At 45.1% G+C, this 25,317-nt stretch overlaps 1 protein-coding gene across 16 annotated transcripts in view; it reads right to left on the reverse strand.

Annotated features, from left to right (window-relative positions):
• The window catches only part of TMCC1 (transmembrane and coiled-coil domain family 1), a 98,614-nt gene that overhangs the window by 27,553 nt on the left and 45,744 nt on the right, over positions 1 to 25,317 (reverse strand). The window contains exon 1 of one of the 16 annotated variants that reach the window (XM_054216851.1): positions 10,377 to 10,508. The exons of the other annotated variants lie outside the window; for them this stretch is intronic. Coding sequence (XP_054072826.1) covers positions 10,377 to 10,406 — 30 coding nt within the window. The 5' untranslated portion in view covers positions 10,407 to 10,508. Of the gene's footprint in view, positions 1 to 10,376; positions 10,509 to 25,317 lie in introns of those variants that run through there. 16 annotated transcript variants of the gene reach the window in all.

The raw sequence follows: 25,317 nt of genomic DNA on the forward strand, positions 1-25,317 counted from the left end.
GGGACAAATACAATAGGGGCTAGATCCATATAGCTGGGGAAATCTGCATGCTGACAAATATGAAGTAATACAAAATATGAAATAAGAGAGTGAGAAACTGGTGGAAAATTCAAGAACTGAGTTGTGATCGTTCCTTCACCAAGCTGTTTCCTAAAGCGGTGCTCAGACTGTGAAGAACAGGCAGCCTCCATGCTCTCTCCCTCATCCCAGGGGTTTCACGCAGTGAGAAGCTGCTTTTGCGCACCTGAGGTGCACACCCAACCCATGGGAAGAGAAGCCAGCGTTAGCAAGCGCCTTACAGCAACAACCGAGCAGTGCCCTGCATCAGTGAAACTGGGAAATGAGGACACCAAAAAGTAACAGTTACAGAAGACAAAACCCTGAAACTGAAACGGACAAGGAGTCTAAAAAGGCAGACTATAATTACCAGCAGAAAACTGGGCCAGCACCGTAGCAGGACACCCTTGATTTGTCTCCAAGTCCCCAACAGGCACAAGGAGCAGAGGGCTGAGGAGCGGGGCTGGAGATCATGGGGGCACCCGGGACCCTGCCGCCCCCGGGACCTGCCCCCACGTGCCGGAGTGCGGCCGAACACCGGCAGCGCCGAGCACCAGCGGCGCCCACCGCAGCATTCCTAATGAGCCAAGGCCCACGGTGCTGCGGGCACGCTTCAGGGAAAAATCAGATTCACGGTTTGCCAGTTTATGTCATAAATATGATATAACTTCGTCCTGTCAAGGTTGGGACGTTGCTGTCTCTAAAGCTTTCTGGTTCGGATTTCTGAACTCCGTGACTCGCTTTCAAGAGCGCTGCAGGCCAGCCCTGGGACAGCGGGTACAGCTGGCACAGCGAGGGCAGCGGGAAAAGCAAACGCGTGCTCAAACCCTGCGCGGTAGTGCCAAACCCACGTCCCTGCCAGAGCCCACCCTGGCACAGCCTGCTCTGCAGCAGAAACGGCATCATGCCGTTTAATACGTAAAATCAGACAGGAATATTTGGAGAAACAGAGGCAGGGCTCTGAATTCAGCAAGTGCAAACCAGAAGCTTCAGTAACCTGTGGGAAAGCAAACACAGGTTTGTTTTGGCGGGTATTTTTTGTAATCCAGTACTGAAACTAGTCATTAATTCAGGTCCTGGGTTTGGATACCTGTGCAGACACAGGCTTTACACTTGTACAGAACCTGCTTCTTAGTGATCCAGGAAGGATTACTAAGAGCACTTGTGCACAGCGCTTCAAGGAAAGGAGAATAAATCAGAGTATCAGCTCACTCTCTCTCTCTGGGCACAGGAAAACTGCAAGGCCCGTGAGATCAAGATCTGCTTTTAACCTTCTGAATCAGGCTCTCCAAGGGAGGGGTGACAGGTAAGAGGGAGCAGAGCCGGAAAGCCAAGCACGCGGTGTCAACCAAATTACAAGGTGGTAAAGTGCAAGCACTTGCTATCAGCACATTGAATTACAAATACCAGATTAGACATCTAGAGACGTCCCACGACCAACATAATAGATGGGGGGGGGGACGGGGACGGACCCAAACCAAAATTTAAAAAAAAAAAAAAAAAAAAAAAAAGTCAGACTCAGCCTTCTCTCATGCCCAAATGATTTCATCTCTTCTTCTGCATCAAATGCACACAACAATCACAAACGTCAGAACAGGCGAGAAGCCTGTCCCAGGTGAGGGACTTTTAACGCCACATACAGACACAAATGCAGGGCAAACACACGCAAGCAAAACTGCATCTATAGACAGGTCTGACTAAAAATGGGGCAAAACCAAGACAAACTCATCAACTTCCAGGTGTGCAAGGGCTCCTGCAATACAACTTCCATCTCTTTACACATCTGGAAAATTTTTTTATGCATGGATGTGTACATTAGGTTTTCTTTTCTTAACTCTTGATATGTACAACAGTGATAGCTTTTTAAGTCAAATCAATTGCTTCATCATGTACTTTTTGTCCCTGACTAAATCTGTGGTTGTACGCTGTAAATACTTTTTCATGTCCAAGTTAAATGTAATACGAGTATTTATCAGAATACAGGTGAACTGTACAGTGTATACATTAGTTTTATCCACTTGCAATGGTAAAATAGTAAAATCATTGCAAATGTCATAGTTTTCAAATTAATAATGTGTATTGTCTAGTGTGGGTTTTCTGCCAGTACAACTAATGAGGTATGTGTCAGCAACTAAGCATGGAGCACATGGACTAAAACCAAAGCTCATCAAAATCAGCAAACATTGCCTGAGTTCAACTGGGACCGCGCACTCAACATCAGTTGACTCATTTTCAGGACTTCAGAAAGAAAACATTCTTTCTAAAGTCCAAAGAATTCATAATTCTCCCGATCAGCTTGAAACGTAACAGGCTCAGCTTTCTTCTAACTAAACTAGGAAATCCCCCCTAGATAAATCCAAAGTGGCTGTGTTTTTATCCAAGGCGTACAGAACACCTGCTTTACAGTGTATTTAAAGATCCCTTCGGTGCCAAAGGACTCTAGACAGACAGCAGGCAGGAAGATGCTCAAGCAGTTTAACTCCCGTACCAAAACAGGGGCTCCCTGGAAATGTGGGTCTTCAGAAACTATCTCGCACCTCTTACTAACACTGCAGACCTTGATGTGGCGCTTGAATCCATCAGCAAAAAACATCATCCTCCTTCCCTCTTCATTAGCTTGCTCCTGAACACAGTTCAGTTTTGTGGCTTCTTCTAAGTCAAGGAAAACGGGATCTTAACTCTAGGAGCTGCAACGGGCACGTGACTCATCTCTCTGAAACGTTCCGGCTCCATTTGGGAAATGCTGCATGACACAACGATACGCACCCAAGTGTCCCTGTCCCACAGCCCCTCCGACGGCCACCATCGGCTGGGGTCACATCACCGCCTATTTGAGGGTCCTGGTTCTCCAAGTACACTTTGCCTTGTACTTGGGGTAAAGGGATTTTAGCCACACTGAAAGTATCAGCTTGATAAACTACACAAGAGGAAAGAAAAATAGGAAAGAGAAAGGGACCTCATTTGTTGTGCTCAGCAAAACTTCTGGACCCACAAACAGGTATTCTCTCCCAGGAAAGGGAACCTTCCTCCCTAACTTTTTAAAAAGCTGCTACTACCGCTTTCATGGCGAAGAGGATCCCCTTAAAAACCACTGACTTCAAAATCTTATTTGTCAGACAAATAAAAGATAACTTTAGTATAGAATGACACAACACAATAATAGCTTGCGATGAAGGTTTAAAGGTTTAAAATGGGCCATATTGCCTAATATTTCTCTTCACAGCTGGTAAAGCACTAAGCCTTCATCAGGTAAAGATCTCAGAAAGCCAACTACTGACAATTAATGCTGAAAATATGACCCAATAAGCCATTTCAGCCCAGGTTTTGTGCCCATTTTGCAGCAGCTGACAACCTTATAAAGCACTTCAAGCTGAACAAGGATGTCTCTTGCTAGGAGGTACTGATGTCTTCTGCTGTCTCAGTGCAGACGGAGGACCATGAAATCAGACTTTGGCAAGCAGTGGGAGGAACTAATGGAGTTTCAAAATAATTTTATTTAAATACCTACTTGAATCTTTGCATCTGCTTCTGCAATATGTGGTATTAAATATTTCAGAGCTCTCTAAGAACTGGATGTTCACTTCTAAATTTTGTCCAGATACAGGAATTGGTTGCAGTTAACTCTGAATTCAGAATTTTGCTAAATTTCCACAGAACTCCTAGAAAGAGCAACATTTAGTAATGAGATTTACATCCTCCAAATTTATCAATGCATACTAACAGAATGTAAGAGTATCTACACAGTTAATGAATTCATAATATATGCCTCAAGTAAACAGGTGGAAAAGTTAAAACGACTTGCTACCATGAAGCCTTACAAAGAAAAAACAAACACAGATTACTGAAAATTCAAAGCCACAAGATTTGCCTTTACTGACTAGAATTGTACACAGACATTGAAGAGTTAATAATCAAACGCCACTCCTGGATCAATAACCTCAGTGATATGAGGCATATTGCATAAGGCTTTCTGGTTAATTATGAGGTGATTAGTAAGTTTCTACCCAGCTGCAAGACCTAATCACAGAGACCGGGGCTTGAGCCATATTAACCCCCATCAACACGGAAAGCCGACAGCCTGTTCCCATCTTTACGCCCAGTCCAAGGGCTAAAGCACCTCAGCGTTTGTGCTGGCACGTACAAATTACAAAACAGTGCGTGATTATAAAAGCTGCAATAACCTAATGGTATAAGGTACCATTTGGATCAGAAGCACTTTAAGCTAATGCATTATTTAACATTTACCTTCTAATTTAAGCTCCTAGACTTCAAAGTCACTGCACAGAACTGGAGTTCCCCTCCTCTGTACATACCCACTGGGACAGAGTTAGTTTTGACTATATTTGCCTTTTTTAGATTCCGCTCCAAGGATGCTCTGTATTGGACTTGCTCTCCTTGTTACTGTTTGCAGTTTCTTGCCCCAGTTTTAACCACCGTTAAGAAAAACAGCCCTTCCTTTCCCCACACCCCTTTCCAGAAGTATTCTAAATGTTTCTACCAGCACTTAGTAACGAGAGGGAGAAGAAAGCCAGTCCCTCCATGCTGCACCCCAGCCCTGATGCGAAGTGTGACCGCGCTGAGCGTGGTTTTAGAGCCGGTGAAGGGCACAGTCCCAACACCCCAAACCCCAGGGCAGAGACCACGCAGGCTGCGAGGATGCAGCTCAAAACTCAAGTACTACCCAAAGCCAACCCACAGCCGAGTTGTCATTAGCCAGTAGATGGCTCCAGGAACTGGGTTAGAGAGTAAACTTGTGTATGCATGGGCAGACCATCCTCCAGGAGGCTACGGACACCAAGAGCAGTTTCCAAGGGCATTCTCCTGATGACTGCTGCATCGAATCAACTTTCCCACAGTGAGGATGAAAGCAGTCTGGCTGCTGCCTGCCAAATTGCTACAAGATCAGATTTGCACACATGGTTAAAATGATGTCCATTTGGAAAAGGACTTCTCAATATTTACAACCTGGTGCGTAGAGACTTGAAAAGTTTCTGCTGAGCTTGTCTATTCCAGCTATTCATGTGGTGATCCAAAACCTCACTTTACAGTAATTTGTTAGTACTGATTAAGCTCCACTTCCAAACACAGAATGGAACTTTAAAGACTTCCATCCAAACGACACGCAAAACTGCACTAAATCCCATTAAAGCAAAGGAGATCTTGGTGCAAAAGAAAATTCTACCTTGGCAGTGTAAGATCAAGTCAGCAGTTTACTGGTCTTGAATGGAAACAGCTGACTGACTTTCTTCTTCCTCATGAGAAACCGACTGTCCGTCCCTCTCGGCGCACCCGTGCTGTCAGCGGAGCCCGATCCTGCCCAGCCACAGGCTCCGTGTGCCCCTGGTCCACGCTTACACGCCTGGTGCTGCATTGCCACGGAGGCCAAACATACGAAGCACGCAACATCCCTCTGCTTCAGCAGAAACCACAATCAAGGCAAAATGCCCAGTCTGCGTAAAGGATTAAGTTTACCAATAAAGCTGCAACCTAAAAACTGCATAGTGATGAAATGGACATTTTCCAAGTAGGCTTCTTGTTTCATTTCTCAATACTGCTGGCACGAACATCATCACAGCGTCTGATATCAGTCTAACTGATAGGGAATACACTCACCACCACCATCCCCCCCCAAAAAAAAACCCAACACAGTTCTTTTAGTTTTAACACTATGTTTTCCCCAATAACAACTTGCAAAGGCAAGCAGCTGTGTTTGAAATTGCTTTCATTTCCTTTAAACAAAATTTCACTTGTCAGCTTTCAGTTTTATTGGGTATCTATGTATCAAATTGATTATTTCTGGTTGTCTCACGGTTAAAGATCTTTGAACTACTGAACTTCACCCTCTCACACCTTCTTCTTATTAAAATATTAAAGAAAAAAAAGAGGAACAACAACAACAACAACAAAAGACCTCACAAAAAGCATCTTCTCATCTCTCAGCAATTCTCTTGGTGGTTTAGTTCTGACCATTTGGTGACCTGACCGTCCTTGAAGTCTCAACAAAGAGCCCATATTGAGACACTGAGCTGCCGAGTGTTAATCCCAGTTGAAAACACGAGTTGCCTCAGCCACTGCAGTTGCAAGGCAGGATGCATTTGCCTGACCCTACAGTCTGTAGATCACGATTTAAGACTTCGTTCCTACCTTGCAATGAGCTTAAAGTGCGCAATAAGCACACAACGTGATGGGTTACTACTGCTTAGCTGACGTAGGCTAATTCGTTAACTCAGTAATATATCCGAGGTCTTACGCTCACTAAAATGGCTTGGATACAATGAATTTGATAGCTCTCCTCTCAGCTCAAAAGTGAAAGATAACTTCAGAACATGCTGCTTTATTTCTAAAGGAGCTTCATGTCCACAGTCATTTACAGCTGCACCTCCTCTGGACAGCCGTACGCTTTTCTTTTCTTTCTTTCTTTTTGTTTCAGAATGCTCTTCTGCCATGAAAGCAGATGAAAGTCACAGTATAACTGAAAATCTGAAGCTGTATTTGGAACTTGCACAACTTCTACAAAAATCCTAAACCCAGAAAAGCCAACGAAACTCACTGGCAGCAGCACACAAAATTCAGTAAGCCCATCCATCGGATTTGCGTAATATGATTTATGAAGTAAACTCAAGTTACATAGTTAGAACTAACAATGTCACAACAGACTGGGTGTGGAGGAAAGCAGATTCCCCACGAGCCAGAAATAAACTGTGAATACGTTCTAGAGAAGGCTCCTTTATTCCAGAATACAAAACCGAGATGTGAACACAAACTATGAAGAGGGCCACTGATTACACAGATGAATTCAGACAAAAGAAAATGTTGTTGCTTTTGCAGGTTTCAGAGCGAGTATTGACCAAAATAAGGATTCCGTTTCTGTGCGCGCTCTGGGTTCGCAATGTGCGAGAGGCTGCCGAAGCCAGTGGCTGGCACACAATGATCCCTATTTATTCCTTTCTTTAAAGAACAAAATAGTAATTTGAGCAACTTCATTGATTGATCAATCCAAAAGTCACAAGCTCTGATAATCTTTGCCTACGGTGATCCTACCCAGAAGCCTAGGAAGCTACACCACACCAGAGCGTACGTGGGCAGAGCACCGTGCGATGATCCAACGCTCTCAAGATGCGTTCAAGCCCAACTGACGGACAGAAAGCAGAAAATTCTGTCCCTTCCACAGACTATAGAGGCAGTTGGCTATCACAGAAACTAGCATTTGTGTTTGAGTGTTTCCAGGTTATATTTGTCTTCTCCACCAGTCTTCCCCAAATTAGCGCCGCCTTCCTTTCCAAGTAAACACTAGTCTACAGATTACAGCGTATGTGACCTTAAATCCAAACTGATGCATTATTGATGGAGAAGAAATGGCTAAATTGATGTTGTCTTTGAAATAGAGTTCTTGATAAAGCAGGAAGCATTTGCTTTTGCATTTCTCTCTATTTGATTAAAAATCTTTTAATACTATGGACTGCTCAGGAAGATGCCACTGTCTTCAGCCTCTTCTCACGGGTTTGTCTCACGCACTACACTCATTGCCAGTACTGACTCCTGGCGTTGCTTTATGCATTTGGACACCCTTCAAATGCGTAGTTTCTACGTCTGTCCTTTTAGACAACAGTCTTCTCCCAGAAGATCTCTTAACTAGTGTTAGCCTCGATAGCACCTCTACCTGCACTCTTACAGCCCAAAATCATGGGAAATATCCCTTCAACCTACTGTATCACCTCCTCACTGAGAGGCTTCATCCCCAGCTCGGTTTTGCTCCTTCTGAAAGCTTGACCTGCACTCTGCTGCCCCCCCAAACCCCTGCACTTCTTCCGTCCATTTGCCAGCCCCCAGCTCTGAACACGGCGCGTGCTGACAGCCGCCCACCGGAAAGCCGGGTCCAGCGCCCCGTGCGCTCCCAATGCCCGGCCCTGAGCCCCAGAACACTCTTCTGCTTCCCAACTCTCCAGACACTTCGCTTTGGGCTAATTTCAGTTCTTTTCTCTCAAATTTCAGCCCCCTGTTGTGAAGCTGTGCTTATTAGGGCTTTTCTGTCTCTGGAACTTCCATTTCCCCCACCGCCCTCTCCTTGGTTTTAAGACTGTTGCAGTGTTTGTTTGTTTGGGTGGCTTTTTTTTTTTTAAGATTTCATTTTCATTTAGCTTATGATCATGTCTGAAGACACTTCACAGTACAGGGAAATGTGACTAGCAATTAAATTGTTCAGGATATGATCCCAGTTCTCTAAAAAAGTGAACCACTGTTTGCCCTGGCTATTTTAACAGCTATCTTCTCTGGGTTAATGACAACAACGAAGCTTGCAATTGATAATATCCTGCTAATTTAATAGCTTGGTTAATGTGAGGAAGCTGCAGCATCCTGAATAGCAATGACAAATCATCCTGAACAATAAGTCACTGTCCTGGGTCGATACTTCTTTGTGGCCTTGGTGAAAGTTGAATATCAAAGCAGTATTTAAAAAAAAAAAAAAAAAAAGAAAAAAAAAGAAAACCACAAAAAACAAACAACCCAGAAGAACCCAAACACCCACTATTCTGTTTTACAATAAAAGAAACTCCCACAACTCCAAATTGTTTTCAACAACAAACACATAATTCTTCCTTGCAGATGACCTACAAAAAAGTTTTTTAAACATGTAGCCCTATGCTATTTTTTCCATTGACAGCTTATAAAAGAACACACATAACATGTCCTTTCCGCTACAAAAACTCTTCCCTTTAACCCACATTTCCTTAAACTTTAGGAATATGAATAGCAGAAAATCTGATCTTTCCTGGCTTTGTTGGAGAGGTACTGAAGACCCAGATACTTGCAGCTAAACTGACAACACAAGAAAGCTGAATTTTTAAAACCCAAAGTATTAGTCACTGAAACGGAAGCTGAAAACAGATTCACTAAAAATATTTTCCCCTTTTAAATAGATCAGTCGTCACTTATCCTTTGTATGAGTTCTCCAGGCATCTTAGCCTAACTTTGATAATCTCTCATATAAAAATATAAACCCCCTTCCATGTAAGTTGCAAAAAAAGCAAAACCCATACAAATCAAGATTTTCTCTCTACTCTCAGCTCACCTCTCAGTGGCTCTACGGGCTGGTCTGGTGCTTAGCAGAGCTCCACAAAAGAAAAAAGCTCCCCAAATAAAACAAAAATAGTTTGAATGCTTTTAGTATTTTCACTTTTCTTTGTCCCAACAATGCAGCTCTGTCCTCCAGGAATGAGCGTACGCGGGCCGAACACTGTGTCATTCTCCCGCTGCCGTCCCTGCGGAGCACCATGGACTTGCAGCCGCAGCCCGCAGGGACCCGCCGGACCTCGGGGTGGGGACCCCCACCCCACTGACCAGCGGACCCCAAAGCACCCACATTCACATGAGAAGGCAAACAGGCAGCCAGGCACCGCACCACAGCGTGAACACGGAGATAAAAATCAGTGCTACTGCTGCCAGCAGTCCCAGGATTGATGAAATTTCCTCTAGATTGTGGGAAGGGAACCGCTATGGGGTTCACCACTGTTTTCTTAACGAAGCACCCAATTTTAAAGTCAAACAAAATATATCTAGTGAGACTAGGATATGCAGGCAGACTTTCAAAAAAGTGCATTTCTGTCTTGAAGAACAGGGAGTTTCCTACAATTGCTTTACTGTCCTGATGAAACACAATCATTAAATGCTAAAGAGATTCTAAACATTACTAAAAGCTGATCTTCGCCACGTTTCCTCTTCTAACAAATTCTCTACATTCTGTGCTGTTTGGGACAAATTCCGTGACACTTTGTGGAAGACTACCATGAGAAAGCCTGACCTCAAAGCTCCCTAGAAGGAATCATCATAACTGGAGAAGCTCTAACCACAGCCCAAAAGCCATGGACTTCTGGTATTGGAAATCCTTTCTAATCACTAAACCTTTCAAACCACAGATTCTTTGCGTTCACGAGGAATGTCCCAACACAAAATCTTCACCCCCCAGAGCAAGAACAGATCAAACACCTAAAAGACTAGCAGCGTCTCAGCAGTGCAAGCAGTTTTCGTTGTTTTCCTTCTTTTAAGAGTGAGCCCAAGCTGGGCCACAAACATTGCTTGCTACAGAGCAACAGCAGAGAAGAGAAATCTAATCCAGCCTCATGAGACGACGGACAGAGGATACTCGATTTCACCCCTTTGCCATCGCAATAGCCAGCAGCTCGCAGGTGGACTGTTAAAAAGCCAGCAAAAACACTGAGCCTGGGCATTCAGGGGTAACCCAGATCTCTGCCCAGCGAAGCAGCCACACGCACAACCCCAGCACCGCCGACACCCCAGAAAGAAGAAAGCCACAGACGTACAGTTTCGGCAGCAGGCGGCGAGCCCTCCATGCCGGCTGGGCAGCCAGGGACACAAGCAGCCGAGCCCCCGCCACCGGCCGAACATGCCGTACCCAGAGTCACGTTAGCGGGGAGCAGCCCCAGCCCTGCCAGGCTGAATCTGCCTTGACAAAGCAGGACCTTGTAATACGAGGCAGGAGCACCCTGGGTGTCTTGGCAGGAGCCCCGAATGCATGTTTGAGAAAGCAACTGCAGCTCCAAGCAAGCCAGGCACGAATGCGCTGCGGAAGAGCTACTGAGTCTGCTAAAAATACTCCACCGCTGACCCCGTCAGGAACATGTCTGAAGTGAGAGCCTTGTTTGCTGGAGAATAATAAAACCAAAAAGCAAAATACATCTGTTGGCAATGGTCTAGGAAGTTTATTTTAAAAAACAAACAAACAAAACCTTAACACAGTCTGGAACAGAAAAACATCTCACATTTTCTCCCAGCAGGAAGACTGCTGGGTGAACGACATGCTTTACGCCTCTTCTAGAGCTCCGGGCAAGGTGTAACCTCAAAATCTCTTCCCCTCTAACCTGCCCTGGGAGGTTGCTCAGACTCCGATGACAAGTTAACTGCAGACAAGCTCCAGACCTGCCCCATGGAATCCTTGGGCACTGCAGTGTCCCAGGCGAGGCACACGGAACACCTCCCACCCAGCCCATGACCCCTGCGGTGCCCGGCTACAGCGAGGGTGGCCTGAGGAAAGCAGAAGGGGCCACCGCAGTGGGACCATGGCTGACAGACACCACGATGCTTCTGGTCCGTCCCTCCCTGGTGGGACCAACAGCGAGTTTCTTCTGGGAAGCAGAAGCCTTCCTCCTGCCCTCCTCCACAAACCCACCCAGCACAACGGGCAGGACCAACCCCGTGCAGCTCCCACCTGTGAACAAGCCCTCGGGAAAACACGTCGAGAAGTGGGTTTTGTTTTATGCCTTGGCCAAGCATAGCAAGCATGCCCTGTATGATCCAGGAAACTGCTGGGTGGTGAGACAATTTATTCTTCTGGGGAAGGAAAAGCGAGAGAAGTTCCTTCATAGCTTACTGCTCTGCAGTCAGGCAACTGTTCGCCACCTATTCATCACACATCTGTCCTTAAAGGAAAGTTATTTTAAAAAGATATTAATTTATTCACCAGACACGTTTTCACATGGATCGTGTTCTGCTAATTGCAAATCAGCCTGGCTGTCTGGACCATCTTCCTTCAAGAAAAGCAGAGGTGGATGCTAAGTCTAAGAGACACCACACTGTGTATTTCCCTCAGTTTTTCAGGTCACAGACATGGATGGATAATCTACATTAGTACATTCTCCGGATTTGTAATCACTCTCTGCTCAGTAGCGGTCTGACAAGTTTAAGATGACTCTGGCTCAGGTTCTGCTAGGAGCAGCCCGGAGGGCGGCCGGCCCACCAGGACTCAGCCCTGCTCCACAGCCCGGCCAGCAAATGCCTCGCTCACACATGGGAAAGTGAAAAAGGTGCCGAGGCTGCAGAAATATTTAGAAAAACTGATAACAACTACTGATGGACTTAAAAACGACGAGTGGTGTGCTCCTCCTGCCACTGCCCCCACTGTCAGAACGCAAGCTTGGTTTCCTGGCTTAACCGCTTGGGTTTGCAGTTTTGTGAAATAAACACATTTCAAATTTATCCAGCGAGCACACGTTTTGCTCTCATAGCAGACCCCGCCAACCGATCAGTAACTACGATCATTTTTTACAGTTGTCCCGTCTCTTGCCCAGCAAGTACACAGGTAGTTTTAGGCCTGGCCTGCTCTAAATCCCTACTGAAAGTGTGAACCTTTGCAGAAGCCACCATAGCAGGGGGATTGTTCATAATCCTATAATGCTCCAGAATTATCACATTATTCCTTTCCCTCACAGTGGTTTAAGCTTTTATACAGCTGAATAATCAGAAAGCGAGTCCTTTTGTGTGCCCACCTCTTTCTGATTTATTTTTTTTTTAAGAAAAATTAGAAAATTTCAGATGTCTTGGTCTGAGTCAACTTAAAGCATGTTCTAAAAAATTCGCAACAATTAATTAAGGAAGCTTTGGTCTAACTCAGGTTGGCACATTTCTAGGTCTTACTGTAATAATGCATCCATCCCAATACCCACTAATTCATTCTTACTCTCAATTTACTGTACAGGCTCTGCCCAGTATTTAGCATCAATAACTGCCCAGAGGGATGATGAGGTCTCACCTGGGTCACATCGAGCCCACACGGGTACGGTCACCTCCCCAAACTGCTGGTGAGCCTCAGCTGCACCGAGCCGGGCCAGGCCGCCACCAGCCCCGGGGGGCGGCAGCCACTGCTACCGTCCCCATGCCCTCCCCAGCCCTGCCTGGAGCAGAACAAACACACCTGCCTGAACCGCCGCTCGCCATGGGAATTAGCTCACAGAGAAATTCCTAAGCTGCCATTACTTTTAATCAGTAGCTTGGAAACCCAATGGCAAAGGCAGGGTCTTCCTCAGCGGAGGGTGCACACACCCCGGGGCAGCCCCTGCCGCACCGGCCCCAGGCCCACGATGCCGCCCCCCTCACCGCCCCTCCGGCGCTGCCGCCCCCGAGAACCCACCACAGCACAGCGCTGCCCATTAGCACGGTTTACTTGGACGAATGCCTGGCAGTCACAAGAGGACAGCTGGAGGTACAGAGCGAATCCCACCAAGAGCTCTCTCCGTCTTCCAGCGCTGCTGATCCAGCTCCACCCCGTCCCGTGCCGGGGTCCAGGCACAGCGCGGCAGCGACGGGCCCTGCCTTCCCACCTCGCCGACCCATATGTGCGCCTGGTCTCAAAGGCGACAACAAAACTTTTCTCAAAGCACCTAGTTGTTTTCTGCCTCCTGACTGGAGGTTCTCCACACATTTTTAATGAAAACTGGCATTGATTAGCTGGAGACAGCTCAGCTTTGTTGTACGACAACAAAGAATATACAGAGAAGATCACACACAAACCTCACCCAGGAGACAGGCAAAAGTAGTGCATGAAAATACCCGCTCAGAAGCAATTTTGCTGAATAATTGCAGAAGAGTGTCTCGTGTTGTTAAAAATAGAACCAATTTCTGCATTGGCAGATGGGGTTTCAGTCAAAATATCCACTGAGCCACTTGAATAATTAAGTGTTGCTTCTCCATGGCATAACAAAGTATCTAATGCAATTTACTGCCCTTTCTATAAAATGTGATATAAATACTGTTTGCTAATTTTTCAGCAATGAAATTAATAGAAATAAGGCTTATAGTACTGTGCAGCAAGCCGCTAGCTGAAATACTACCATGGCTGCCAAGACATCAGCACCACTCTCTAGACACAAGCTATTTAATCTTTCAGGTAATTACATCCGGTAACAAAGCGATCATTTAATCTAGAAATCAGGTTTACTCATAAGGAAGTCGAAGAAACTCGAGACTGGTAATCCTCAGTAACCTGGAACACGTGGCGAGACAGAGTGACAGAGAGTAGCTGATGCTCAGTCAGATTTTTTTTTTTTAAAAGTAGACACACGGTTTAAAAAGAGCTACATGTAAAATGCAATCTCACAGTAACGTATAGCCTCCACATTGCACAAATTGCTTGTATTTCAGAGAATCAAATCGATGGAGCAAAATACAGAGAGGACGGTCCTTGAAATTTATGTTTTGCTAATTCTGAGTGTCAAGATTCATCAAAAAATGGATTCAAGCGTGCATTTGGTTACATTAAAAATCAATGCGCCCATTATTTCTCCCCTTCCAACTATGTTTCTTGTTTTGTTTTTAAACAGGATATGCCCAACCACAATTAACTTTCAGCAGAGATAGAGAGGGAGAAATGGAGCGAGACACACTGCAGAGCAGGAGGGACACCACTGACCTTACCTAGCAGTAAGACTCATTAATCCTGCAAGGCATTTTCTTGAAGCTATAATAGCCAGTGTAGCTGTCAATGCATAGATGGGTGCCCTGGCCTCGTTCTTCCCTGCTAAAAAAAGATACTTTAATGTTATTTATAGGTTAAAAAGAAGAAAAGAGAAAGTCCCCTATCTGAATGTCGCTGTACTTCCCCAGCGCAGAGAGGGATCGCGGGAGACCCGTGTAAGACCTTCTCTGTTTCGAAGGTGCGGGCTGCTTCAGCTGGCTGCGTTAATGCAAAGAGCAGCGCTGAAGTGGATTTGCCTGTTTGTGGGTTACAGCAGACAGTCATTCAGCCGTCACTTAGCATAAATATTCCCTTCAAAGAGAAGACTGCTTTAGAAGTTACTGGCAAAGAAGGTATAGACAAAGAACACTGGAGAATACGTGTTTAACAGTCAAGGTACTGCTGCACAAAAGCAGTTGAACACAAAACGTCAGGTAATTCTTTTTCTTTACCCTTGGAAATGGGAAGGGGGGTAGATACTTGTCTAAATGTTATGAATACAAAGCCTTGCTAAGACTACGTCTGAGCCAGAGTTACCTTAGCTCGGAGCCTGCAGTCCCAGGAGTGTGTGCCCACAGGCGCAGCCCACACAGATTCCGGCCGGACGCTGCCTGGAGAAAGGGGGCGGCAGCAGGGGAACGCGCATCTCCCACAGCGCGGCCCCTTGGCCCCAGAGGTAGAAACCCGAAGCACAACAATTCACAGCCGCCTGCTCAAGGTCAGTAAGATGGAGAGGTACAAAACCTGTGAGCTGCAGTTACACGGTTCACAGTTTCAATGGAACCTGTGATTGCCCAAAGACTCTAATCACTGACCTACTGCAACATCCCCGTGGCAGCTCCAGTTTGTTCAGGAGAGTTTGATGGGTTAATTTCTGTTGGCAGACATCATACTTGACTACATCATGTCTGTCCACATCATATTTCTGCTAGACGCCTACCGACTTCTTTATCAAGGCATTTTTTTCGCTTTACCTCCTCTTCTGCAATGGCGTCCGATTTCAGTGCCGGCTGTAACATCGGTTATCCCCTGTCCCCTGGGGAGGCCAGGGTGGGCTCTTCTACAGGGCTTCTGATCACTACGAATACCCACAGAACTCCTTACTGAAATTAAGATTTCCAAAAGTATCACCAAGAAAAATGAAGGGAAAAGCCTCTGTCAGCTTCTAAAGCAAAACAGTAGAGAAACACACACACAGGAAATTACCAGGCACGGAGACTATTAGCCACTCTGCATCTTCATTAGACGCATCCGATTAAACATGCTTAATGTATTTAATTTTCCATTTCCATGTAAACCAAATCAGCTTATGGTGCTGGACAACCTCTCTGGTTTCTAATACCTTTTCGTACCTTTTTTGTACAAATCTAAGCAGTACCCAGGTTGCAACAGGCTTCTAGTCCCTGTCACCTGGGGGTTTTGCGTAAGTGACCTGACAGGTAAAAACGTTTGTGACTTTTCAGCAATTGCTTGAGCAGTGAGAGACCCAGTCAGGACGTCTAATACAGCACAGAATGAGAGTCTCAATACAATAATACCTCCTAAGGATTATAAACTGTCAAAACGTATAGGAAGTTCTCTTTCTAGCATTAAAAGGAGAGTTTAAAAAGTGTTTAAATTATTTCTTAAGGAAACTGCGTGGATCTGAAGGATCGCTGTAGTCTACATACCTTTATAAGACAACAATCTAATAAGAAATGGTACCTCACAGTAAGAAACTGGGTTAAAGCTTCTAATGCTGAGGAGAGCGGCATTTCATTTGCCTCCTGTCTGACTGCAGTGGAGCACTCAATAATTCATAGTTTGCTGGGATCAAGCTCCAGCACAGGTGCTGCACAGCCAAACCTCAGGGCAGCTTCCCACAACGAGCCTGATCAGCAGAGGGGAAACGGGCATAGATGATGTGCAACGCCTGCTTCCACAGGGTTTTTTTAATTGCTGACGATGCTAAATTGCAAAAGGATCCCAGCTTTCCATGAGGACTCCAAAAGTTTCAGAGAAAGCAGAGGGGGAGGAAGAGCCAGGGGTGTTCAGAGGAAAAGCGACTGACTGAGCTATGAAAACCCAGCTGTGTGACAGACCCACGCTCCTCTTCGCAGAAGGTCACTCATTAAGCAGAGCACCCCAGAAGTCTGCCATAACCAGGCCCGTAGCAAGTTCTTGAACAGCAATTGCTTCAAGAACAGAGGCTTTTTGTTCCCTCTCCTTTGTGGCAGTCAGGTGGCTCTGGAGAGAGCCTTACTCATGGAGAAGGGGCAAAAGCACCTTCCATTCTCCCTCAGGAGAGTCGGCAGAACTGGAAGACACTGTGCCATACCAATCTCACTCGAAAAATTAACTACCAAAGTAGTAGTCAGCAGCGGGTTTCCTGTGTTCCGCAAACCAGAATACAACCACCTTAAAACCTAGTAACACCAATCCACTCCAGAAATGGAAACAGAAAATTCTTCAGAAAACGAGTGTATGAACAGGGAGTTTTACCTAAATGTGTGAAATCGCTGTCTGACATAATAGAGACTTCTTCATTCCTGGTGTCCTTTGGAATTTCGCAGCTCATTAGTAAGTGTGGGAGCTTATCTGTCGCCTCACAGATTCCAAGACAATCTAATGCTGAGGATGGCCCGGCTCTGAGTGGGTCACTGGGCAGTGAGCTCCAGAGGTGCCTCCCAGCCTGAGCTAACTCCTGAGAGCAAGGGATGGGAGTGAAAAAGACACCTCTCCCCTTCCTCTCTTTGCAAAAGAAACTCTTCCCCACCAGTAGCCTGACCCGTAACCAAGACATCAACAGGATTTTAATTCCTATACCGCCGGTTTATAAATGACTCGAAGATGACTTTTGCTGAGCTCTCAAAGCAGTTGGATACTTTTTTCTGATTACCTTAGGTGCCGAATCAGCAGCTTTCGATCCAGTGCTGGAAAGCCCTCTGTTGGGGTGGGGGCAGCACTAGTGCCTGTCACAGTCCCACCTGCCTGATTCTAGATTTAGAAAGTACTCGTGTATTTCGACCAAAATTTTAAGCAACATGAATTGAGCTGCTTTTGTAAAATCCATCTATCCATCTGATTATTTGGGAGGAAAAGAGAAAAACCAAGCAACAGACCGTATTTACTCACCACAATTAGAAGAGTGACTGCAGCATCCACAAATATATCTGAGACAATCTATCTAGGACAATTAATAGCAAAAAGGTTAGAAACACTGTTTTCTAGTCCTGAACAACACAGGATACCAGTCAGTTGTTAACAGTCCCCAACAGTTCTCCAAGACAACACGCTATTGGGTTGCAAAGAGATTACAGAGCACTCTGTATTTAAGGTGGTAACTTAACTTCCCCTCTGGGGAGCCACTTCCCTGAGCATCCCAGATACAAGCAAGAGTAGTGAAACTCATTCCCCACCACCAAGCACGCTTATCACGCTTGAATCCATTTCACAGAAGTAAAGAAACAAAGAGTGGAGCCGCCTGCTGATGCACCGAGGCTCAGTTAATGAGCAGCTCTGGACCACCAGAAGGTGCTAATGGCAGCACCCCAGTGAGAGGCAGCGGCCCCCCAGGCGCGGAGGGGACCGGAGCTGCGGGCAGCCTGCAGGAGCTGGAAGCGTCTCCCTGAGCAGCCCCGAGCCCCTCTGCACGGGACGAGGCACACGGCCCGGCACAGCTCCCACCCGGCCTGGGCTAATGGTCAAGCAGCAACGGCAGCCAATTAATTCGCAGACAAAGCATGATACCAAATCACTTCTATTCATCGCTTGATCTCCAAGGCACAATGTACACCACTGTTATTTCTTTATTCAATGCTTATATAAAGAAGCATACATTTAAAAATCAGTTTGATCTTTTTTTAGCATTTCCTGAAACAGATGGGTTTATACTCCTCCTCTGAACCTGGCTATTGTAGAGCTACTGTTACTGAGCCTGAAACCCAACTGCCTTTAATTCGTGGAGGCTGTTATATGGCAGTTTTAACCTATATGTTCATTCTCTCCCTCGAAGAGTGGGTCCGTCACGCCTTGGCTCGGACGATGTCCGCACACTGAACCGTCAGGACCTTGGCACCAGTCACCAGGCACAAGAGCGCACTGCTGCTCTGCAGCAAGGGACAATTTCAATCAAATTCACTTTGAATACGGCTCCCTGACTCTGGATATCTGAACTTTTGATTTGGCTTTTAAAGAGGCATTTGCTCACGACACCAACAGCCTCCTTTTTGATTTCAAAGATGTGAAAGATCAGACATGGAAGGGCTGCCTTGTTAACTGAAAGCAACACTGCAGTTGTAACTGTTCAGAAAAGAAACAAACAGCTAGGAAGAACTGTTTGCGTTAATGATCCTGTACCCACTGCCCCAGGCACGGAGCCCCCGCAGGGTCTGCAGTCCCCGTGGAAGCCCAGGGGCTGGTTGCCTGCACGGACGCAGGATGGCCACGCTCGCAGCTTGCACTCTGGGCCACCAAGCCCCTGCCCGCCAGGGCCACATCAGATCACGCATGGCTCGTGTAGATGGAGTACATGGGGGTTTCACCTTGTCTGAGGGACTGTAGTATTTTTCACAAGCAACGTTTAGTAACAGAAATACGTTAATGGTCTTCCTGGAGATCCCACCTTTAGGCAGAGTGTCGAGATAACTTTACAGGGGCTCTCAGCAATGCTCTGCTCTGCAGCGATGCTGGCTGGTGAGAGACCAGCTCTTTTCAACTTTCTGCCTGGCAAACGAGTACCACCATGGCTCCTACCTGCAGCACGTTTTCTGCACCAGACTATTGAGCTGTGCTCCGCAGGTGCTCCATCTCTGCATATAGCAAACCGCTGGCACGTACCTTTTATGGAAAAAAATAATGTTTATGGAAAGAAGTTCACCCTCCATTAATATGTGAAAAACGCGTCTTCTTGCAGGGATTCCATTCCATACAGTATCTGGATTTAAGAGAAATGTGTGGAATTCCTGTAGATAACTGTTACATTCAGTACTGCAAGTTATCACACAGTTTTTTCAAACTCCATACTAATCTAATCTTGGTAAATAACGCCTAGGGTTTTCTCTTAATGAATGCCAGAGCTTTAATTAGACTGCCTAGAGGCTGTGTGTGGTTGCAACATACTGCGATAGTTTGATTTAAGTGTATGACACAGGTCAAACTGCCAATCTAAACAACAAGCTCCCTCCGAAATCTGCAAGATACCACAGACCCAAAAACGATGAAGAAACCTCGGAATTCCTTCCACACCTGGTTTCACACCAAGCCTTGGCTATCCGTGGTGCAACCCTGGAGTGCAATCGTTGTCTTTTTGAGCAAGTTGTTAGCCAGTGCTGTAACTGCAGGATCACCTTGGCTGCCAGCAGCTCTCCGCTGACGGTCACACCCCCCGCACCGCTGCCATCAGTGCTCCACAGCCAAAACCTCCCACCCAGCTACTGGGGAACTGCTGGTTTGCTAATGACTCTTGGTGCTCACCAACGGGTTTCTATTTACAGTCCAGGCTCTGAAGCTTGCATGGAGAGCACCAATCCACCAGGCTAGTATTTATATATCCACTTAAGGAAAATATCAGAAAAGCACAGTTCAAGTTTAACAATTTGATGGATTTCTTGAGTGTCAAGAAAGCATTCCAAGCTTCAACATTTCAGGCCCAGCAACAAAACACAGTTACAACGGCCTCTCAAATGTGTACTGGTTACTATTAAAATGCTAGAAGAAAATGCCTTGAATGATACTACAGAAGCAGGAGGCATTTTTCATCCAGCTTATTATTATTTTTAATTCTTTAATTACGTGTAAAAGGTTCAAACAACTTTGGTAGAGGTTTTGGTAGTCAAATATGGATGGCTTGATGACAGCTACAGCAAAGGCAATGAAAAACAGCGTTCAGCTGAGTAATGTGCCAGTTGCTCAAACTTATGATATATATAAGGAATATATATCTGCTGGTTGCAGATGGTGTCTGAGGTACATCTGATTAGCTACAGACATGACGGTACGGAGTAGCTGGAACACAGCCTCCTCTCTTGCAGCGTGAACACGCGTTCAAAAAGAGCTGTATCCCTTAGTACGGCCGGGATCGAGAGATTTTCAGTGCAGCATCAGCAACTTTGCAGGCTGGGACATCTCCCTCACTCTAAAAGCAAGACAAAGGTGAAAGAACGTGGATAAAGACTTTCACTTGTCCAGTGAAAAATTACTTCCTCACTCCTGATTAGCTAAATTGTTTGGATAATCCACAACCTGTTCTACCTGCTCAGGGGACTGTCTAATTTTTGAAATGTCTCAGTTTGAGTGCTTAAGATCTCATATTTTATGCAACCATTTATTTCTGGCAGTCTATGTACAAATGCAGTTCTCTCTTCAGCTCCATTACGGTACAAAAAGGATAATTTTACATAATGTATGGAGGCTACAGCATATCCCTGAACTTCTGTAGCTGGTATTAAACACCATTTTAGGAAAAAAAAAATAATAAGCAAATTCTAAATTAAATGAACTCATATGTAACCCAGTGAAGAGACTGAAGGATGGAAGAGATCAAGTTATCAGGGTATTGCCAATACATTACCTTAATTAGGAAACTATTTTATTCAGAACATTAATATTGAAAGCACCAAACAAATGCGAGAATAGCTCCAAATATGACAAGTATTTAAATTTATAGCACTTTATCCTACCACATAACAGCTATGACTAAGACATAATTTCCCTACTCAACTCCAGGACTCTGAGTCTCCACGCCTCTGTGATACACTGTTATTGTAGAGATTAATGGCCCTGATCCCAAGATATGCCCAAGTCCTACCGAAATTAATGTGCTGTGCATAAAAAGCAGGGGATGCCTCTCCTCTCCTCTTTTTTTTGGGGTGGGTGGTGGGGGTGGTCTTTAGCATAAAGAGAAAGGGAACCTACATTTCACTGAAAGAAAGAACACACACCGACTAAAAGCTTATTTAAATGGAGAAGATTGTTAGTGACGTTCGTCCCATTCCAAAGCAGCAGCCCAAAACACTGAAGACCTGTGGGCACCGTTGCGGCACTAATATTTCACATGCTTCGCAATCCAGCCTCCCCTGAACACCTCCTCATTTCCTCTGCTCCCATTGTCCCCTTGCCAATGCCATCAGGCTGAAATAATTTATTTCTGATGATAGAAATATTTCTTTCCCTGTAAGCTTTTATTCACCACCAACAGGATGCCGGGTCCTTACACAGCGACGGTGTGGGCAGTGGGTTTCAGCACACCCCCAAGGCAGACGTGCTGGAGCAGGCAAAGAAAAGTGCCTGCGCTGGTTTCAGCACTCCTTCACACTTCATTTTCTTTGGGAGTAGCTAGCAATTCCAGTATTGAAACTTTTACCGCTTACAGATTTTCCAAGCATGACATCAGTGCTCATAGGCTTCTGAGAGTTAACTATGATGACAATGTATGCAGATAACATGGAGAAAATATTTTTCTGCAGTTGAGTGTTTACCAACAGCACTCAAGAAAGAAACAATAAAAGATCCCCTTGTAGTAACACTTTACTGTTTGCATTCCTGTGATCTTGGGCTCCATTCTTGCTAAGTGTGTGCCCTTTGAATGCCCTATCAAAAAAGTCAAACGATAGCACTTCCATTGTGTTCCTGAAACATTTTATTACTTGTATTTCAAATCTAAATACTATTCTATTTTTTAATGCATACTAAAATGTTCATAGTAATTCTTTGAAAGATTAGAACCTTGCTTCATTATTTTAACAATTTTTTCTGTCTATTTTAAATAGTCTCAAGGCTCAGAACTGAAGTATATGCACCTGAATTTCACAAGGGAATGTTTTCTAAGCTGAATTCCCAATTCAAATACCAGCTGATCTCAGTGGTACCCAAACTACATCTTAAGCTAAAAGAAAACACCAAAAAACAACCAACACGCGCTTCTCTAGTTTTCCTATCAACGTCTATCAAAGTGACCCGGAACTTAGACCACGTTCTCAAGTGAATTAGTTTCTGCGTTCAGAAGACGGGCCATTCAGACACCCCACCTCCAAAGTGAGTAGTCTGAACCGCGCATACAACTTCATTTATTATATACTAACAAAAACTTACACTGATTTAGAATTTACTTAACTTCAGTATGGAATGTGTTATTTGATGGGATTAACCCCAATTTCCTCTCGTGAATTTTGCAGGGACTTGCGGGGAGCAGAGCCGAGCGGGGGCACCAGCCCCACCAACAGCAGGGTGCAGGCAGGGAGGCATGGACCGTGCAGTCGGGGGCTTCTATAACCCTAAGACACGGGGAACGCGATGTCAAGCAAGGGAAAGTTAAAAAAAAAAAAAGTCTACAGTTAAAACCACACCATGCCAAGCATCTTTCTCTCCTTGAAACAAAGACTGTGTCTACCTTGAGGGAAGCTGGAATAACAGCCCCAAGGGCAGAAGTCAGTCTAATGGAGAGACAACTCATGGAGGAGCCTTACTACCTGTCAATTTATCTTAAATATAATCCCAACTATGAAATTCATGGTGTGAGAAGATACTCTGGAACTTTTTATTGCTCAAATCAGGTGCTCATGTGCTCATCACAGAGGTGTATTATGATGCAGCTTCGGTCGGTAGGAACAGGACCACACCACTCACCTTACACAGCTGCCTTTGGGAAAACTGAGCGGATCTGACTGACAGAACAGGCAAATCCCATCTTTGAACAGCCAAAACCCTCTGAATGAAACCTCCACCAGCCGTTTCTCTGCTCACCAATACAAGTGTTTACAATTTATCTCTGATAAGAATTATTTTGGAGGTCGCTGTTGTTTCCTTTGTCAAGACAGAAGAGTGTCAAACTGGGTATCATGTGAGAGTTGAAAACTAACTCGAGTTCTCCTGCTCCCATTATTTCCTTTCCCCATAAACTTCTGAGGCCTTCCTCCAGCGTAACAGCTTTTCTATCCTTTCTGAAAAGGACCTGGTTTTCATATGCATTTTTATCACTGACTGTCACATTTAGAATGGGAAGATTTGCAAAACGAGAGCAAACTCTTCTCTGCCTCTGAAGAAACACTGGCTGAGGAAGAATCCAGCTGGTTTATCACAGGGAACTGAGGGGAGAGGGGCAAACTGACACAAGCCAAAATCTCTGCAAAGGACCCCTCAAGGAAACTAATTCAGAGTAAAGATGACAACACTTGTAATGCTTCCTTTGATCCCTGCTGGCAGGAAATTCCAATTGTTATTGCTATCCAGCCCCATGTAAGCACCTATTATAAAGTATGATGATATTCTGCAAACTGCCACGAGCTGTGGAATTTCATTAAAAGGAAAGATGCATTTATGTAAGCTGCATTCCACCTGTAGTCTGTGTTTACATCCTTTAGCATCCTGCATCTGTTTGGCAATGAGCTGGCACATATTGGGGTAACTCTCTGGATTATTAGTAATGTCTTTTCATAAAGAGAAGTCGCTAGTCCTACCTCTACTATCTCTGCAGGTGTAGGCTCATATACCCTGTTAACTACCACTGTGGGAAGATGCTCCAAGTCTATTTTCCTTCTCACTGTCACGGCATTCATGAAGCTGTTACACCGAGACAGGACAAACTCCTCATGAAACCTGTTACTCCTACTTCTTAAAAAGAGTGCCAGAAGCTCATTTTCCTTTTGCAAGATGAAGGTGATATCTCTGCAACATTTTCCCACATGCTCCTCTGAGCAAGATGATGCAGTGGAAGCTCCTTCCCTTCTTGAGGGACCCATCTTGCCCAGAAAATTCACGATATTTTTATTCATTGACAGTACTCACTCATTCAAACACCAGCATGGCCACCAATGCTTGGGGACCTACTTACATCCCACCACCTCTCAGCTCTGTTTACACAAGCCTTTTGCCCAGTAAACCTTACAAAGAATCCCGCAGGAAGAGATTCAGAACTAAATACTGCGATGAGAAATATACTGAGATGCTCCAGTTGGCTTGTCTGCAACAGGGCACTCAAAACAGCCAACCTGAGCAAAGCTGCCCGCCCATTAGGGGCAACAGGACCTTTCCGGATAAGTGCCCTTGTGCTGACAGTGATAAGCTGAAGCTGATCCTCTGCTTGACCTGAGGGAGGGCACGTACGTTAGCCATGGTGAGGAACGCCAAGGACAGACTCGCAGCACACCACAAAGTCTGCTGTGAAGGTGGGCGACCTTCTACCAGTTCCCCCAAGCAGCAAGTTGCTTCAAGCTGCATCACATCTACCACAAGAGAAAGGTAATCTAAAGGTAATCTACCATGGAGCAAGTGATGTGGTAATTTAAGTGTCCTTTTACCCCACGAAGGTCCCATTAGATGGGACCATCCAGCCAGCTTTGCTCAGCCATGGGTACGATGACGTCACTGCAGTTCTGTGGGCAGTGCAGAACTGGAACAACCACAGGAAAACTGTTTTCCTGCTGCTCTATTAAACATGAAAATAGGGTTGAAACGCATCAAATTTCCAAACCCTCCTCTTACTTCTGACTCTCCCCACTATTAACTGTAGCCAAGCCACATTAGATATCAGCTCTATGAACAGTTTTACTGAGAACTCAATGAGAGATATTATTTTATATATTTTAATAATGAACAGACGCACTCTGAACATAGCTAGGATTTTTGATGCTACATATCACAAAAATCAAGTAGAACAAAGAGACAGAAGCATCCAGCTTTTGATCGTTTTAGCTAGCTATAAAAGTGGAATCAGCACCATACCTTTGCTAAATGTAATCTCCCCTTTGAATATCAAATATCAGGAGAGCTCTGCCCTGATAAACTGATCATCATAGCCTGATATTTCAGACTGTTTGGCAAGGGCTTACCAATAAAACATGCTGCTGTAAAAATGAGCTTAGTCCAGACAGGAAAAAATTCTTAGGAGCTGAGCATCTCCACTAGTGGAGCTTATCAATAAATGCGTTTTTTCCACCCAGAACACTGATAGACAGGAAACAGCTACACAACAGCCGACCCCCCAGCTCAGCACTGTCAAGTCACTCTACTTTTGACTTCATGGGTAATTGTTTCACGGA

This window comes from Rissa tridactyla, chromosome 10 (assembly GCF_028500815.1).
Source record: "Rissa tridactyla isolate bRisTri1 chromosome 10, bRisTri1.patW.cur.20221130, whole genome shotgun sequence".
NCBI classification, from domain to species: domain Eukaryota; kingdom Metazoa; phylum Chordata; class Aves; order Charadriiformes; family Laridae; genus Rissa; species Rissa tridactyla.